Source organism: Triticum urartu, chromosome 5 (genome assembly GCF_003073215.2).
Source record: "Triticum urartu cultivar G1812 chromosome 5, Tu2.1, whole genome shotgun sequence".
NCBI classification, from domain to species: Eukaryota; Viridiplantae; Streptophyta; class Magnoliopsida; order Poales; family Poaceae; genus Triticum; species Triticum urartu.
In genome coordinates, this window is record NC_053026.1 from 465,964,180 (window position 1) to 465,981,190 (window position 17,011).

A 17,011-nucleotide genomic window follows, 5' to 3' on the forward strand; every position below is an offset into this window, starting at 1 on the left:
AGTCACGCCCATATAGCAACAAATGGTTTTGCTCATTCGAATGAGAATTATCTTTTAGAGGTCAATCAACTCCTTAAGAAAAAAAAACACCATATCTCTTTCATTTCTTTTAGAGAGAAGTGCATATTTCAACCCCGAACTCTTGCCCTGGTCTAATTTACAACCCCAAACTCCAATGCCGTCTAAATTACAACCCCCAACTCTCAAAACCGGCTAGGATTCAACCCTCTCCTCTCTGTTGACCGGTTTTGACCAGTCAACAGGTCCAGTCAGCATGCCACGTCAGAAAAAAAAATTAAATCTGTAAAATCGAAAAAAATCCAGGAAAAGAAATAAAAAAAAATCAAATTTGCAGTAAAAAATCAGGGAAAAATAAAAAAACGAATTTCCAAAAACAAAATTATCAATATTTCCATGAAAAACCAAAAATACTTAAAATAAAAAAACTCCAGGGAAAAATTTCAAATTCCCAAGAAAAATATTTAAAAATGTAAAATAAAAAAGTTAAAATTTCTAGAAAAAGTAATTTCCAAAAAAAGTTATTATTTTTTTCCTGAAAATTACAGGAAAAGTTCTCGAATTTTTTTCGCAAACTTTTTCCCCAGGAAATTTTATTTCGGATTTTTTCTCGATCTTACAGATTTTTAATTATATTTTCTTGAAATTTTGATTTTTTTTTGATGTGGCATGCTGATTGGACCCATTGACTGGTCAAAACTGGTCGCCCTTGGTCAAAACCAGTCAACAGGGAGGGGAGGGTTGAATCCTGACCGGTTTTGAGAGTTGAGGGTTGTAATTTAGATGGTATTGAAGTTCGGGGTTGTAAATTAGACTAGGGCAAAAGTTCGGGGTTGAAAATGCACTTCTCTCTTTCTTTTAAGCTTTGCATTACTACTTACAGGCTTCGGAATATCTTCAAATAAGAGGACTGATTGACCTAGCCTACCAGACTATTGCTAGTAAGATAAAGGGGAAATCTCCATGTGAAATTTGTAATATCTTCAACATCAAGAGTGTCTTTCCTCCGGAATTAGATGGAGAAACGATAGCAAAGCGATTGCAAGATTGCACAACATGTTCCAGTGACAAGGTATGTTCCTTGATCGATCCACTCTTTTGACGAAATGCAATTTTATCACTATGGAGTCATTTATCTTACGACTTGTTTCATTGTGACATCAGTAACAAAATCCTATGGTCATCTTCTACACTTATTCTATTGTTGCTTTGGCGGATTAACAACAAAATCTTACCCTCGTGTTGTGGACAAGCAGGAGTTGCCATGCAGTGAGACCCCATGTTTAATTCAAGAGCTCGAATTTGAGGAAAAGGCTTTGCAGGCTCTTGACATAGTTCATTGTCAAGAGTTTACGGGATACGACCCTAAGGTCAACACTTACACCCGTATCTGATTCGACATATTCAACCTAGCCTTCTTTGACCTTGACAAAGAGTGTGAGTATTTTCATTATTGTTTCATTCATTAATCTTCTTTAGGTACCCATTTGATGTGCATACATGGGTTTTGATTTGTGATTGTGGCCTCTATCCACAGCTGAATTTTATCGTGGTCCGCGGCTTAACATGATACCTTCACCAATACGTGACTCCATTGTAGGATCGTGTGTAAATGTCATTACCTTGAAGGTAAAGGAATCGGAAGTTGGCTTCCCGATAAATTTTTTTGGTACCGTTGTAGCAAGAGACCAGGTAGACTATAGATGTGTTTATCTCTTCAGGCGTGAAAGGGATGATCCCCAACTCATCACCTCGGCGGTATGTACCTGTGCCTCCAATCTTTTCCTATGCTTATGTATGGCTCCAAAACACATGGAAAGGTTATTTTGGTTGAATTTTCTTTTTGCGGGATGGCAAGTTAACTTCGATGGATCCATGCCGAGGGCTTGTTCCGGCGGACAGAATATATTTTGAGATGAATTTAAAGATACTCCATGATGAAGGTGAGGTTGAAGATTTCAGCAAGGGTGTAATCGTTTTCAACAGGGCCCGCCTCCCTAATGATAAGCAGACCGTGGGTGTTAGTCTAAATAGCTATCTGAGTAGGGTGGAGGTGAGATGTGTGTATTTTGCATATCCCATTGAAGCTACCATAAGTTGCTTGCTAATAGGCTGGCCCCGCAGCTTGACTCCTTCGTCTCTCCTTCTCAGAGCGCCTTCATAAAAAAGAGATGTATTCAGGACAATTTCCTTTACGTGCACAAGGTCATTAGAGAGGCTCACACCAAGAAGAAGGCATTAGTCTTCCTCAAGCTTGACATTGCCAAAGCGTTTGATTCCGTTGGTTGTGGATTCTTGTTAGAGACCCTGTCTGCTTTTGGTTTCGGTCAGCGCTGGAGAAATATTGTGTCTGCCATTCTGAGATCCGCTTCCTCAAGAATTTTGTTAAATGGCACCCCCGGCACGCCCTTCAGGCATATGCGCGGCCTTCGCCAGGGAGACCCCCTGTCTCCAATGTTGTTCATTCTCGTCATGGAGCCGCTTCGGAGACTGTTAGATCTTGCGACAGAACGCGGGGTTCTATCTCAGTTGGGACCTAAGGCGGACAGATTTCGGACAAGTATGTATGCGGATGATGCGGCCCTATTTTTAAACCCTGTCAAGGAGGAAGTGCGTGCGGTCAGAGCAATACTGGACAGGTTTGGGGAGGCCTCTGGACTCAAGATCAACACCCATAAATGTGTTGCCTATCCTATTAGGTGTGAGGGGCTGGACTTCCAGGATATTATCCAAGATTTTGGTGGGACGACGGGCTCTCTCCCGTGTCGTTACCTTGGCCTACCACTCAGCTATCGCAAGCTTAGGAGAATCGAAGTCCTCCCTCTCTTGGATGGTATGGCTGGAAGACTCAAGGGATGGAAAGGCAAACTGATGACAAAACCGGGAAGACTCGGCCTAATAAATTATGTGCTTACGTCCATGGCAACCTATTTTTTAACAAGTTTCGCAGTCGACAAATGGACGATAAAGAAGATGGAAAAGATTCAGTGCAACTTCCTTTGGAATGGTGATGAGGAGTGCAGTGGGGCCAAGTGCCTTGTCAGCTGGAAGAGGGTCTGCTCCCCAAAGGATGTGGGCGGCCTTGGAATCAAAGATATTGCTTGCTTCAGCAGGGCGTTGCGGCTGCGTTGGGCTTGGCTAGAGTGGAGCCTCACTTCTAGGCCTTGGCAGGGCTCCCCCATCCCATGCGATTGCACGGACATGCTGCTTTTCTCTGCTTGCACGGAGATTACACTGGGGAATGGGCAGTGCATAAGCTTCTGGAATGATCATTGGCTGTTGGGCATGGCCCCTATGGATGTAGCCCCTGGTCTGTTTGGTCTGGCGCGACGGAAGAAGTTAACTGTGAAGGAAGCGCTTGCTAGTAATCGATGGATGAAGGGCCTGGAAAGAATTGCTTCTGAAGATTTGCTGGATCAACTTGTCAAGTTATGGGAACTGCTGCAACCCATTGTCCTCACAAACGTTCCTGACACCATCCGATGGAAGCTCACTAATGACGGAGGTTATTCCGCTGCGTCTGCTTACAATGCTCAGTTTGTTGACCGGATCGCTCAGCCAGAGTTGCATGCCTCATGGAGGATTAAGGCCGAGCCGAAGGTGAAGTTCCATCTATGGCTATTGATCCAGAATAGGACCTGGACGGCTGATCGTCTTGCGACAAGGGGTTGGCCACACAAAGACAAATGTACTTTCTGTGATCAAGTTCTGGAGTCGGCTGCCCATATTACGCTCTCTTGCCCTTTTGCCCGAGAGGTCTGGTTCTCCTTCCAGCCGAGCGACCCAGAGGCTGCTGTTGTTGGTTCAACTTCGATAACAATCAAAGGCTGGTGGAAACGGACCTGGAACCTGCACAACAACCCGATTTTTCGCATGCAAATCACATCGGCTGCTTATGTTGCTTGGAATCTTTGGAAAGAAAGAAATAGGCGAACTTTTGAAGGAAAGAGATGCTCACCTGAAACAGTTGCTGCTATGGCCAGAGACGAGATTGCTTTGTTCAAGGAGGCTACTGCTTAGTTTTTCTCTTTTCTCTTCCTTTTTCTAGTTTCTTTGGCTGAGTATGTGTGCGTGGATGCTTGTTTCTCCATTTTATCTGTACACTTCCAGGGAACCTTGGTTCCCCTTCTTTCTTCTAATATGAAAAGGCAGAACTCCTGTCATTATTCCTCAAAAAAAAAAAGAAGTCAATATCTTGAAGGGACCGTGTAGTGTCTCAAGAGTTGCCGCCTGGACTACCAAGAATTATGAGTATAGTATGGATCTTTACAACGGTGGTGAAGCAGCAGCAGAGATTGAGGCAGAAGGGACCGTTCCCTTGAGTCGTCGCGTTGTAGCTGTCCCACTTGGTAGAAAGTTGGTGCTCCTTGTCACCGGTCGTAGCGTTGGTGATGTTTTTGATAAAAACATCATCGCACCTTTAGGACGATCAACTGAGTTGATGCATTATAAATTAGGCTCCGCACTTGTGGAGGTGAAACTTGTCTGGACAGCTCTTCCCAGACGCGAGAGAGAAGATATGATCAAGGATGTGGGAGACGAGAGCCTTTTGATGTGATGCGGCGGAGCGTCTGTTTGATGGATGGAAGACACGTGGAAAATGTACAGGCAATTGAAACCAAGCTGAAAAGTTGTATCCAAAACAATTGCATAGGATGTATACAGGCAAAATGTACAACTGCCAAAAATGGTAGCGCAAAGGGGATACATGATTAGCTGAGTAGGCGACAGTGTCTAGCCGAGCTGAACCAAAATATTTAAGCTGGAACTCTGTATCCAAATTGTATCCTGCTTATAGATGTCAGCGTAAATCACTAGTACAAACAGAATGTTTTGGAGCCAGCCATTCTACATCATTATGTACTCGTAGAATAAACAGTAAAGTTGTTCCTGCTTATATCAGTTGCACCATGGAAGAATGAACAGAAAGAAAGCGTGCACCTGCTTTAATGGAACTTATTCTGAAAATCAAAGAATGGAAACCAACATTAGTAAGTACAAATAGATCAGAAATCTGAGAGCATAGATAACTATATATATGAAAAGATACATGAGAATCAAGTATTTCGGACCTACTACCTCCTTCAACAACAGGAAGTACTGAAAATTACATGCGAATATAGACGGGCAGACGACGACTTGTGTGGTTGTGGCTAACATGGAACCCAATGCCAACAGTGGCTCTTTTTACTCCGGGACTCGTTATCGCATGATAAATTTGTTCGCTTCTCGGTCACTCTGTGGGTGATTTGGACCTCACGGCGTAAGGCGATTCATGAAGGCATCTTTCAACCCCTCAAGTGATCAACTCTTTTGTCAACAGGTTCATTGATGAACTGTAACTAGTGAAGGTGGAGAAGGCCAGTACACGGCCAGGAGCACCGCGGGCTGCACCTGGTCGCCCCAAGGCTCCACCAACGGGCTATGCTAAAATCCACGTTGACGCTGGTCAGGGGAGGTTTGGCTGCGGCTAGTCTGCCTGAGACAGAGAAGGCCATTGCTTGGGTAGTTCTGTGTTGGTTATTCGTGGAGTTGATGATCCCGCGACTCTGGAGGCATTGCATGTCGTGAGGCCTGGCTGATGATTTAAATTTTCAGCGTTTTATCATTGCTTCTAACTCGTACCAAGTACTAGTTCATGATATACAACCCATTAACAGTCGTGTAAGGAGCGCCCTCTCGCGACGACGTCCACGTGGGCACAAGGGGCTGGGCTGATTTTCTCGTTTCGTTTTATCATTTTTTTCCTGCTCATTTTGTCCTCGGAAGAAAAACGCTAGCCCATTCCCGTTCGCATCCCTGTTGCCGCCGCCGCCCTCCCAATTTCCTCTGCTCCTGCTGCTTCCCTCCACCTCTCTCTCCTCCACGCCGTCGGGGGCGCCCCTCAAGCCCCACCTCGTCTGTTCCCCACCCCGAGCTCCTTCTCCCCCACCCCGGTCGAGCATCGGATAGGCAGAGGGAGTGCCTTGGTCGAGGGACAACGAGGCTCGCCGGCTGGGTGACTTCGAGCGCTGGAGGCTAGACAGGCACAGGCAGGGGCGGATCCATGTGGGGGCATGGGTGCCGTCGCGCCATCGAAGGCCTCCACGGCGCCCTCTATCAGGTCACCTCTCTCTCCACGAACTCCTTTTTACCCACGTTTTTACCACTCTCCAAGCTCGCACTATTGCTCTGGAAAATTCCCTTTGGAATTGGGGATGAAGCAATCGATTTCGATTGATTGGCGCCGTGCAGACGACGGGCGTGGGACGCCGCGGGAGGCGTGCCGCGTTCGAGAGCCACTGTGGATTATCTTCGAGGTGTCAGGCGACATTCGCCTCGAGACCTACCTCCGGGTCTCTTCCCATATGCATTGACGGGCGCGGGTAGCGGGTCAGGCTCACCGGCAAGGCGCCGGTATATTTCTTAATCTGCTCGTTATGGTTCTCCAAATATTTTTAGAGAATAAAACTGGCTGAAGATGGTGCGTGCAGCTTGCCTCTGAACTTGTGATGTCCGGCCATTGCATCTGGGAGGAGCTCCTCTTCAGGAAGAATGCCGAGACGTACGCCACTGCTGCGACTGCCGTTCTCGTCCACGTTTTGACTACACTTGCAGGTTGGCTCTCTACTTCAGTTGCTCGCAGCTAGCAACTCTGAACGCACTTCATCCCGTGTTAATTAACTTTCAGAATTGTGCTGCTTTGTTTATAAATGATGTTGGCCATACTATATGTCTTCGTGTGAAGTGATTCTTCATTGCCTTTGCAGAGTAGCATTGATGTTCTTTAGAAGTACCCTGTGGCCGAGTGTGACATTTGTTTTATCAAATTCTAATGTGATTTTCACTTCAATCAATTAGCAATAGGTAACACTTGATATTGACACTATTATCTGCAGAATTATTTTTGTAAGATACTTATGTGATTGCCAACAAGTTTCTGAAGATGACCGTGCTCGTGATTAATTGTTTGCTCATAAACCTAATCATCTATATGCACCTGATCAGGGTTAGATGAAATTCAAAGAGTATAATTCTTGTGGTTAATCGTTTTCTCGTAAACAGGCAACTGCGAAGGCAAAATCTACATGTGAGAAGTGCAGATGAGCCCCGCTGTGCTAATTACCTGGTGAGTTCAACTAAGCAAGTTCAGCTATTCCCAGTTTATCCTCTGCATGTGGTGGTGGTGCTAGCTACTAACTTCTATGTTCCTGCATGTACACTCTCATAATTTCCTGGCTGAGTAGTCCGCAACGCAAATCTTATGCTCTCTCATCTTCCCTTGTAAACTGCCTAAACATTGATGATTGTAATCCAGCTGTTGATTAATGACTGAATCCCCTGATCTGATCCATAAAAAAAAGACATGACGCCACCTTATTTCTTGAAAATGTACATGCCTATCTAGATTTTTCTAGAACAAGTTTTTTTTACTCGTATGTCTAGGTTGTGAGTTGTGACTGAGTGTGATTTGAATAATTATTGTGTACAATTTTAGATTTATATATTTGTTCTTTGACATATGAGAGTTACATTGTGTGAGTAATTAGGTCATAGAACAATGATTTGATTTATCTTCTGCCAGTAAGCATTGTCCTGTAACAAACATTCAGTAATGGCATAATCGGATCACATGCTGTAGATGAATGCCTAAAGTGTACATATGATTTTTTTTTTACCGAAAGCAATACTGTCTAGCTTTTTGAGAAAGCTAAAAGTCTAATTACAAAAACAAGCAAAGATGAGGCTGGGTGTCGAAATAGTACAGATCCTGCAGAAGTTCAAATTTGTACTATGAGGGTATTTGCGTGTAGCAAAGTAGGGCGATCATTGCATGGTATGCCTTCAGTCCTCGGTAGTCAGCTAATGTACATAGTATCCTTAAAGTTTCTTCAAGTTGAGGAATGATCAAACTTAATAGCAGACATCCATCGTGATAAGCTATTATTATATTTCACTTATTTGCCGACTTAATACAGCTACACTGTTGATCTTTACTCCGATTTATCTTGTAATAACTCCTAACACTCACTTCCTAACACTCACTTATTTGCCGGCTTGATACAGCTGCACTGTTGATCTTTACTCCCATTAAAAAGTCAATTGGTGGCGGCAGTCTGTCCACTTTCGTTACAATACATTTATATTTGGCACAAACTATTAAGATGAAAGCGGATATGGATATTTTGATTTTGCATAAACTGCGGAAAGATCTTAAAACACAGTTTTAAAATTCCATTTTAATGAATGAGTATTGTGCTTGTATGGGTGGCATCATACTGTATTTCACAGTGCTGAAAATCAAATGTACATTGTTTTCACATAATCACATTGTATTCAAACAATCTGTGTGATATGTGTCATTGTCATCCTTTGCAGTATTCTGAATTGGCTGCTGAAGTACATAAGTGAAGTCTATTGGTGAAGGAGATGTGAAGAATGATATAGAGCAAGTAGATAAAAACCGCAGTTGTTGGGCCCAAGGTAGGCTCCTTCACTCAGAGTATATGTTGGACGGTTTCTTGTTCGACATCAATTTCTGGTTGGAGATTGAGCTGCGTTCCAGTTTGATTATGTGATTACATCAAATTTGTGCATATTAACTGAAATGTGTAATGCTACAAAGTAGATAGGTTTTCCTAGCATTTTACCACGGGGCGTCTCTTTTCTTTGTTTTCTGCCCCTTGTCTTGTACATTCTCCATTTAATGACATATGGATGGCTAACCAACCAATTTTGTATGTTTATAACAGTTTTACATGAGTATTCCTACACATAGATGAATACCCTCCTGGTGCTAATCAAGGATTTGATATTCTGTTAGCTTTGGTTAACTTGCCTGAGTTAATGCCTACATGAGGAGCTGAACAAAAATGCGATGGGGGATCCCATCTTAGAATTGTTTTCCCTTTTCTCCCAATAGCTTTCATTTTGCAGTATATTAGCTAATTCTGCGTAGGATGATTACATATGCAACATTTGTAAAGGAGTAGACTTGTTAAAAGTTTCAATTAATATCATATGATGCCTGCTGGATTATTTTCTTGTCAAACTGAAATTTAAATGTCCCAATACTATGTTCTATTCCAATTTCAAACTAATTTCCTTGTTGTGGGTTGCATACACAAACTGTAATGCATTTCATTTGTGTTAAATAATACAAGTACAAATTAACACTTGCTAATGGAGCAAACCAGCCAAGTGAATGTTTCTTGTTGTAACCGGTTCATCCAATGGAGCGTGCATACCGGTTACATGGATATTCATGTTCCATACACAATGCAAAGCAAGACTGCAAACACACGCTAACAAATCCGATAGAAAGATAAGTGCGCTCAATCACGCAGAGGAGGCGCGCCCCAACCACTAGTTATCAATATTAGTCGAGGTAGCTACGGGGCTATAGTTAGTGAGATCAATCTCAAAGCAACTCAATTTTTTGTAAAGTTGTTTTCGAAGGTCGTGCTGTCAACGTCGAAGCACATAGTCTAGCCAAGTTTTCTTTGTCTCTAGGTTTGGAACGCCACGTTTGGTATGGCCAACCCCATGTATCCCACCTGTTGTGCCTTTTGATGAATAAACTTGGTTTCACTTTCACCCCTAAAAAAAGGAATTACTTGTCTAAAATATAAGCAAAAAATGATGGCTGGCATCCAGCGGTTCACATAGGGAAACTGAAACGGTATTTTCACAATTATTTGCCAAACAATTATTACATCCATGATAAGGTATTATTATCAATTATCTGACACCACCTTTGCTAAAACAAACTTTAAGTTGGGTGTTTGCAAAGCAAAAAAAAGGACTTTGAAATGCCATCAGAAGAAAATTAAAGCTCTAGATAAATCCCATCACTTGTGTACCACACACAAAAGCATAGCAACAAATGATATATGTAAAAAAACAAGATGACGGCAGATATTGGATGATTAATCAAAACCAAGCACACGACTGAGCACGAAAAAAATTAAAACCATCTGCAAACTCTGATGCCAACAATAATAATTAAGAAAGAATCAGTAAAACATGACCAAGATCGCCTGCCGCGCAAACATGTTAATTAGAGCCTGTTTTTGCGTACTGCAAATGCAAATTAGCATCACAGAAATAGGAAGAAAATGGAAACTTGATTTTTTTTAAAATGCTTTTCCACACAAGCATATATAGAAGAGGACCAAAAATTACTACTCACATAAGTTGTTGAGATTTTTAGCCTCTTGTTTCACTAGGTTTCGCTGGCTCAGAAAGAAATTAGTCGTCGGTCAGGTCTTGCTTGATGTGTTTATTAAGCTGCTGGCTGGATCCGGCGCCGCCGCTGTTGCCACGCTTCCTGCTCTGCTCACGGGACGTCTCCACCATCTCCTCCATCTTGTGAGTCAGGTACGCCCGGGCCGCCTTGCTCGCCGACTGCAGCTCCACCGCCGAGGCGCGCTGCTGCGAGTGCGAGCTCATGCCGGCCAGAAGGCACGCGCGACCCGTCTGCTGGTACTCCCGCCGGTTGCCCACGCGGGCGCTCAAGTCGCGCAGCTCCTCCTTGATGGCCTCACACGTGGGATCATCTCCCGCCATCCCCGGCGCCGACCGCTCCACGGCCTTCAGCCGGGAGTCCAGTATCCGTGCCGCCCCGGCGTGTTGCCCGCCTTCAGCGGCATCCCGTGCGGCCGCTATGTCTTGGGTCGCGGCAAGGCGAACGCGCTCCCGCTCTACTTCCATGCACGGAGGCGACACTTATGTTTTTAGGATGTTGATGCTTATTTAGGCACCTCCACTTTAGAAATAAGCATTGGTGTTGAAGAAAAGACTAGCTTGTTTTATAAGCATCTCTCTAAGCACCTTGCACTATAGTGTGTACATGCCTAATAGGCACTTGAAGCTAGGTCTCGATTTCTTTGAGATAGCCAAATTCAGACAAACCAGATCATCAAACATCTAGGCGATGAGAATTCTTCTTCAACCATATGTAAATATCTCCTAAGGTATATCATACTCCTCCCCCAATCTATCATTGTTGGCAAAGAATTTTTTAATCTATATTGATCCGTAGTCCAAAGAAGAAGGAAATAGAAAACTGACTATATTTTCACCAAAATATAAAGCTAAGTCATATTCATTAAACAACATTTGCTACAACCATCTATTGAGATATTTAAGTTTGACTAAAACATGAGACTAACACTATGTCTTGCTTTCATGTTCTGATTGACAAACAAATTAATTGCTTGTAGTACACCTACTGATAACAATATAATTGATGTTTTACCCACGAGATAGAATGGTGGCCTCCCCTAACTTCCTCATCACGTTCTAAGGCCATCTCCAATGCTAGAAGCCTTCCCAGGGGCTTATAGCGAAAAAAAAACTCTTTAGAGCATCTCCAACAGGCGCGGCAAAACGCGCGCCCGTGCGGTAAAAACAGTTTTCCGCGTGTGCCGGTTGGTTCCGCGCGCTCCAGCGGTGGCGGGAAGTTACCGCGCGCGGGAAGCGTTTGCGCGCGCGCGGGAGAAAGCGGCACGCGGCGCGGTAGATTTGGCACGGCGCTTCACGCGCGTCTATAAAGTCCCGCGCTTCGCCACGCACACAGAACAGTCACGCGCCCTCCTCCTCGCAACCTCGCCGCTTTCTGCGCCACCACCGCGCCACCATGCCGCCGCGCCGCCGGGGTGCTTCGGGCTTTCGCGGCGTCCGCGAGCGCCCCAACGGCTGGTACTCCGCCGAGATACGGTCCGGCGACGTCCGGCTCGGCCTCGGGACGTTCCGGAGCACGCGCGAGGCGGCCCGCGCGTACGACGCGGCGGCGTGGCGCTTGGAGAGGCCCCGGTCGCAGATGAATTTCCGGGACGTCTCACGCGCGAGGAGGCGCAGCGCCTCGCCCCTCCGCCGCGTCTCATCACGGATATGGACCGTGCCGACCACTCTCGGCGGCAGCGCCGTCTCCTCGTCGCCGAAGAGGACGAGCGAGCCATGGCGGAGTGGCGCCGTCGCCACCCAGAGGACGTCGACGCCGAGCGTGCCTACTGGGCGGAGAGGACGGCAAGGCGCCGCTCGGAGCGAGCGGACCGGCGTCAGCGGAAGGCAGTGGCGAACGAGCAATGCGACATCGTCTCCGCAGGTGGGAGGTCGTTCTTCACCTCAGACGATGAACGTTGGGACGACATATGGCTCTCAACCTCGGACGACACCGACGAGAGTGATGATAGTGATGATAGCGACTTGGAGTAGTTTTCTATCTATGTATGCCGTAGTAGTTTCTATCTATTTATCTATGTCGTAGTAGTATCTATCTATCTATGTATGTCGAACTATCTATCTATCTATGCCGTAGTAGTTGCATCGATGTAAAATATCTTTGTATCTTTTTTTATCTATGTAATTTTAATTTAAAAAATATTGTAGAATGAGCGCACGCTGCATTTTACCGCGCCTGCTGGAGCTGCGCGCGTGCGGCTTTTCAGCGCGGCTGCTGGAGCAAACGCTGCGCGCCGCGCGAAACCAGGCGATGGGCGCGCGCCAAATCCGTTTTTACCGCGCGCCACGTTGGGCGCCTGTTGAAAATGCTCTTAGTGCCCAGTCTTCCAATGACAGGCGCTAATAACGAGCTCTTCATAAATTATAAACAAAGGCCCGGCCATCTCATACGGGAAGAAAAGAGCCGAGCGCTCGGTGCACAAATTTACGCCGATACTGGACCAGGGCATTGGGAAATAACATTGTCACTACCAATCTACCAAGATTAAATTCCTATCGCCCTCTCCTAGCATCTACCCTTGGAGATGGCCTAATGTGTTTGGGGATCCCTGAAAACATATATTGTACTTTGAATTACCAGTAGTACATATAAAGTGAGCAGGGCGTTTTGGCTCAATTAAACTCAAAAATAGAAAAAACTAAAAGTATTTTTCTAACAAAAAATAGGATTTTTTAACGAATGACATAAGTGGTACTCTCTTCGTCCGCAAATACTTGTCATCAAAATGAATAAATACTTGTCATAAAAAATGAATAAAAAGGGATGTATCTAGATTCATTTTGATGACAATTATTTCCGGACGGAGGGAGTATCTAGGTAAAAAAATATCAATGCTATAAAAATGTTTTTGAAACTTTTTAGAGCACTGTTTTTGGTACTGCAAATTGTTCTTTATATATGTTCTCATTAATGAATAACACCAGGAGTAGCATGTATAGTAGCATGATAAAATCCACTCAAAAAATCAGCATCATAGAAATTGCAAGAAAAGGGAAACTTGATTTTTAATGTTTTTGTACACACGCATAGATGACGAGGACCACCAATTACTCATAGAAGTTGTTCAGACTTCGGAATAATAAAAAGGCATCATATCATATGTATAATCAACATGCGTCTTGTTTGTTTCACCAGGCAGAGAACTTAGTCGTCGTTCAGGTCTTGCTTGATGTGTTTAATAAGCTGGGTGGATCCGCCGCTGTTGCCACGCTTCCTGCTCTGCTCACGCGACGTCTCCACCATCTCCTCCATCTTGGGAGTCAGGTACGCCCGGGCCGCCTTGCTCCCCGACTGCAGCTCCACCGCCGAGGCGCGCTGCTGCGAGTGCGAGCTCATGCCGGCCAGAAGGACCGCGCGCCCCGTCTGCTGGTACTCCCGCCGGTCGCCCACTCGCGCGCTCAGGTCGCGCAGCTCCTCCTTGATCGCCTCACACGTGGGATCATCTCCCGCCATTCCCGGCGCCGACCGCTCCACGGCCTTCAGCCTGGAGTCCAGTATCCGGCCGCGCCGGCGTGTTGCCCGCTTTCAGCGGCATCCCGTGCGGCCGCGATGTCCTGGGTCGCGGCGAGGCGGACACGCTCCCGCTCCACCTCCATGAACGGAGGCGGCAGGTCGGTCAGCTCCAGCGGCCTCTGGATCACCGCCGCTGGTGCGGCGGCGTTGGCGGCCTGCCCTGTCGCGGCGTCCTGGTAGGCGCAGGTCACCTTGACCAGGCGGGTGACCGACTCCGTGGGCCGGGCTCTCGGCACGTACACGAGCACCAAGAAGCGCCTCTCCTCGCCGTCGTAGAGCTCGCCGACGTCGATGGAGGCCGCGCGGCCGTCGGCGTCCACGTGGTTGCCGTAGCAGCCGGACTTGATTTCCTGGACGTGCACGCCCCGGTGCAGGCACATGACGGCGATGCGCGCCTCCTGCACGGCGACCGACAGGAGGCCGCCAATGCACTGTGCAAAAGAGTTCTGGATCGCCGCCTGGTTCCCGACGAAGGAGAAGGTGCCGCCCGTGGCCTGCGCGACTGTGTGCATCCCCAGGGCGTCGTGGTCGGTGCCGAAGCCGAACGTGTGGATCGGCCCGGGCCGGCTCCCAGCGTCCTTGAACGAGGGTGGCACAAGGTCCATGTACCTCTTTCCCCCGAGGTACGAGTCCTGGCCGTCGGAGAGAAGGATCATGCTGGCGACGGAGTTCTTGTGGCGGCGGTCGACGAGCACCTGGGCGCCCACACGGAGGCCCTGGCCGATGTTGGTGCCCGCTTGGACAACGAGGGAGTCCACGGCGAGCTTCGCCGAGGCCTTGCCCGCGTCCGACATGCGCGCGAGGCGGGTCAGGCGGGTCGCCCCATCGGAGAAGGACACGACGGAGAGGCGATCGGCCGGGCCGAGTTGATCGATGACGAACCCCATGGCCTGTTTCAGCAGCGCCAGCTTTTCGCCATTCATGCTGCCGCTGACATCGAGCACGGTGACGAGGTCGAGCGGCGCGCGCGCCACGTCGGCGGGCGCCCTGGCATGGACGAGCACCGCGAACTTGTCCCTGGACGCGCCCCTGCCGAGGGCCGGGAACTCGCAGTGAGTCTTGAGGACTAACCCCCGCCCGTTGTTCGCCAGGGGTTTCTTCTCCTCCACCGGCTCGTCGTCTTGGTAGTACGGGGCAGCCGGGGCCGCGGCCGGCGGCGGCACGGCGAGCCAGGGAAAAATGGTGTGCGACATCGATGTGCCAATAGCTAGGGTTTGGTCGATTTCCTTGGGAGATGGATATGAATCGGCGTGTGCGTGCCTAAGCCCAATTGCCGGAATATATATGGAAGGAAACTGATCAGCAAAATCTCCTATAATTGTGTAACTGGCTCCATGCATGCAGGGACAACCCAAAACATTTTCTATAGCTATGGCCCACACGTGATCGTGGCGTAGACGAGTAGGCTTTATCTACCGATTCAATCAACATTTAAAACATGATTTTTAGACTTTTTTTTGAAACGATTTTTAGACGTTTTTTTTTGCAGTGAACGATTTTTAGACGTTGGGCAGTTGAGGTTATGAGAGTCCATGTTTGTGAATCTATAATTTATAATACCTAAATAGTTCATCTGCACTAACCTATTTCTCTTGACATGCAGCCTATCCACATCATCATTATGCCACATCAGCTTTTCCTTTTCTTTTAGACAAATCAACCTTTTCCCTCTTTTAGACAAATCAGCTTTTTTCCCTTAATCTCTACTCCTAATGTCTCAGTACGTAGGTCGTTCGTTCGTTTTCACCCTTCAATCGATCTCCCCCCACCACCACGCGATCTCCCTCCCCATCTTTTTTTTCCTCCCTCCAAAAACCAGGAGACCGGTTTTTAATTCTCTCAATTTTTATACAACAAAATAAACCAGCAGCCATTAAAAATGTTCATGTATGTGTCAACCTCAACCTCAGAGGCTCATGTATGTGTCATTAAAAATGTTCTCTGAATAATCTGCAGTACATTGGTTTAGTGCCAATTGTGGAGTCAGTGATTCTTCCTGATGGTGACCATCAGATCGAGAGAACTCTTTTGGTGGCGGAGAAGTGCAGTATGAGCCTCTGAGGTACTCTTTGACCTAGCCGAAAATGATTTTCGTTTTGAGGGTATCCTGGTTTGGTTTGCTTTATTTTTTGATTTATATGTACGTTGATGATTCTAAAGCTATTGGGTTTGTACTTCGAACTGAAATAATTCCTTTATGTGTGAGTACTATGGAGATGGGAAGTGAACTTCCCAAAACAGTATGAACTCAACTCTTTCTCTGAATTTAATTATTTTATGATGCTTTCAAAGCCGATGATGACCACGCCTCGGACCCACACAACGGAGGAAACGGATGTCGGACACGGAGACGAGGATGGTCGTGGCTCCATTGAGGACGGTGGTCGCGAGGAGCAGTCATAGGACTGGCCAACAAACAAGCTAATAACTACCTGGTACTCGTCGTGATTCTGGAACGGGAGGAGGGTCGCTACCCCTACCGCCCACGAAGCTAAAGATGCTCATGTGGCCGTCATGTGGCAGCGAGGTGGTGGCTGTGGAGGGGAAGGGGGATGCGGTTGGAGATGCGTGGGCAAGAAATTCTCCGCCTTCGATTGAGAGGCAAGCATGAAGAAGCTAACCAACTTTTGGTAAGTGTTGTATCTGCTGTTACTGTGTGTTGACAGGAGTTCGTCTTTGTGGAAGAGCAAGAAGAACTACATGACCTCTTCACTGTTGTTTGTTCATTTCCAGAGAGAGTATCAGAGAGAAATGGAGGATGTGCTTTAAGAACTTCTATTGATGAGTTTATGCATGAGAAGGGAAGGAGCTCAATCAGATTCGTCTATCTTTTGCCAGGGTGCATTTGCATTACATATTGTTAGTTAATGCTCTGATTTTCCAATCTGTAGGTTAAGGTGTACTTACCTTGCTGGCCAAAGTGCTTTATTTATTTATTTATTTATTTTTATTTTGCACATCATAGCCGACGAGAGTTTATCAGCCTACTTACCTTACTATTACCTTCTATTCTAACTGCAGGCATACTATAAAGCATATTGCAGCTGAACACAAGAAAGGAGAAGATGCTGACATGCATGCCTTAAATATATTTATGCAGAACAAGCATTAGTACATGTATAGACTTGTAGAGGACGAAATATAGCAATTAGTACCAGCTGCATATACAACGATGTGGCGTTTGACTGTACGTATATATTATGAACCAAGAATAGGATAGTCCTATATGGTCAGTCATATGTTTGATATGTTGTG

At 46.4% G+C, this 17,011-nt stretch overlaps 1 protein-coding gene, 1 long non-coding RNA gene and 1 pseudogene across 5 annotated transcripts; 2 read left to right on the top strand and 1 right to left on the bottom strand.

The window, feature by feature from the left end:
* Positions 1-872: 872 nt before the first annotated feature.
* LOC125556310 lies at positions 873-4,576 on the top strand. The gene is made up of 2 exons (XM_048719064.1): positions 873-2,114; positions 4,203-4,576. Exons 1-2 carry the CDS (start codon positions 1,886-1,888, stop codon positions 4,574-4,576), a joined length of 603 nt encoding a protein of 200 aa, XP_048575021.1. The 5' UTR covers positions 873-1,885.
* A 1,211-nt stretch (positions 4,577-5,787) lies between these two features.
* LOC125509885 lies at positions 5,788-9,098 on the top strand. Of its 4 annotated transcripts, none has more exons than XR_007284310.1 (5): positions 5,788-6,121; positions 6,253-6,414; positions 6,492-6,615; positions 7,063-7,126; positions 8,377-8,744. It is a non-coding gene; the product is annotated as an uncharacterized LOC125509885 (long non-coding RNA). The 4 variants fall into 4 exon arrangements; XR_007284311.1 differs by lacking the exon at positions 5,788-6,121 and adding an exon at positions 8,751-9,098 and having other exon boundaries at positions 6,128-6,414; positions 8,377-8,481; XR_007284312.1 differs by lacking the exon at positions 5,788-6,121 and having other exon boundaries at positions 6,128-6,414; positions 6,479-6,615.
* Positions 9,099-13,387: 4,289 nt separating this feature from the next.
* LOC125507156 lies at positions 13,388-14,968 on the bottom strand (annotated as a pseudogene).
* Between the last annotated feature and the right edge of the window lie 2,043 nt (positions 14,969-17,011).

Bases quoted from the DNA above. Each gene is read 5' to 3' on its own strand.
- LOC125556310 (XM_048719064.1), top strand. From the start codon at position 1,886: ATGGATCCATGCCGAGGGCTTGTTCCGGCGGACAGAATATATTTTGAG. The intron at 2,115-4,202 runs GTTGCTTGCTAA...AAAAAAAAAAAG, and splicing joins TCCCATTGAAGCTACCATAA to AAGTCAATATCTTGAAGGGA.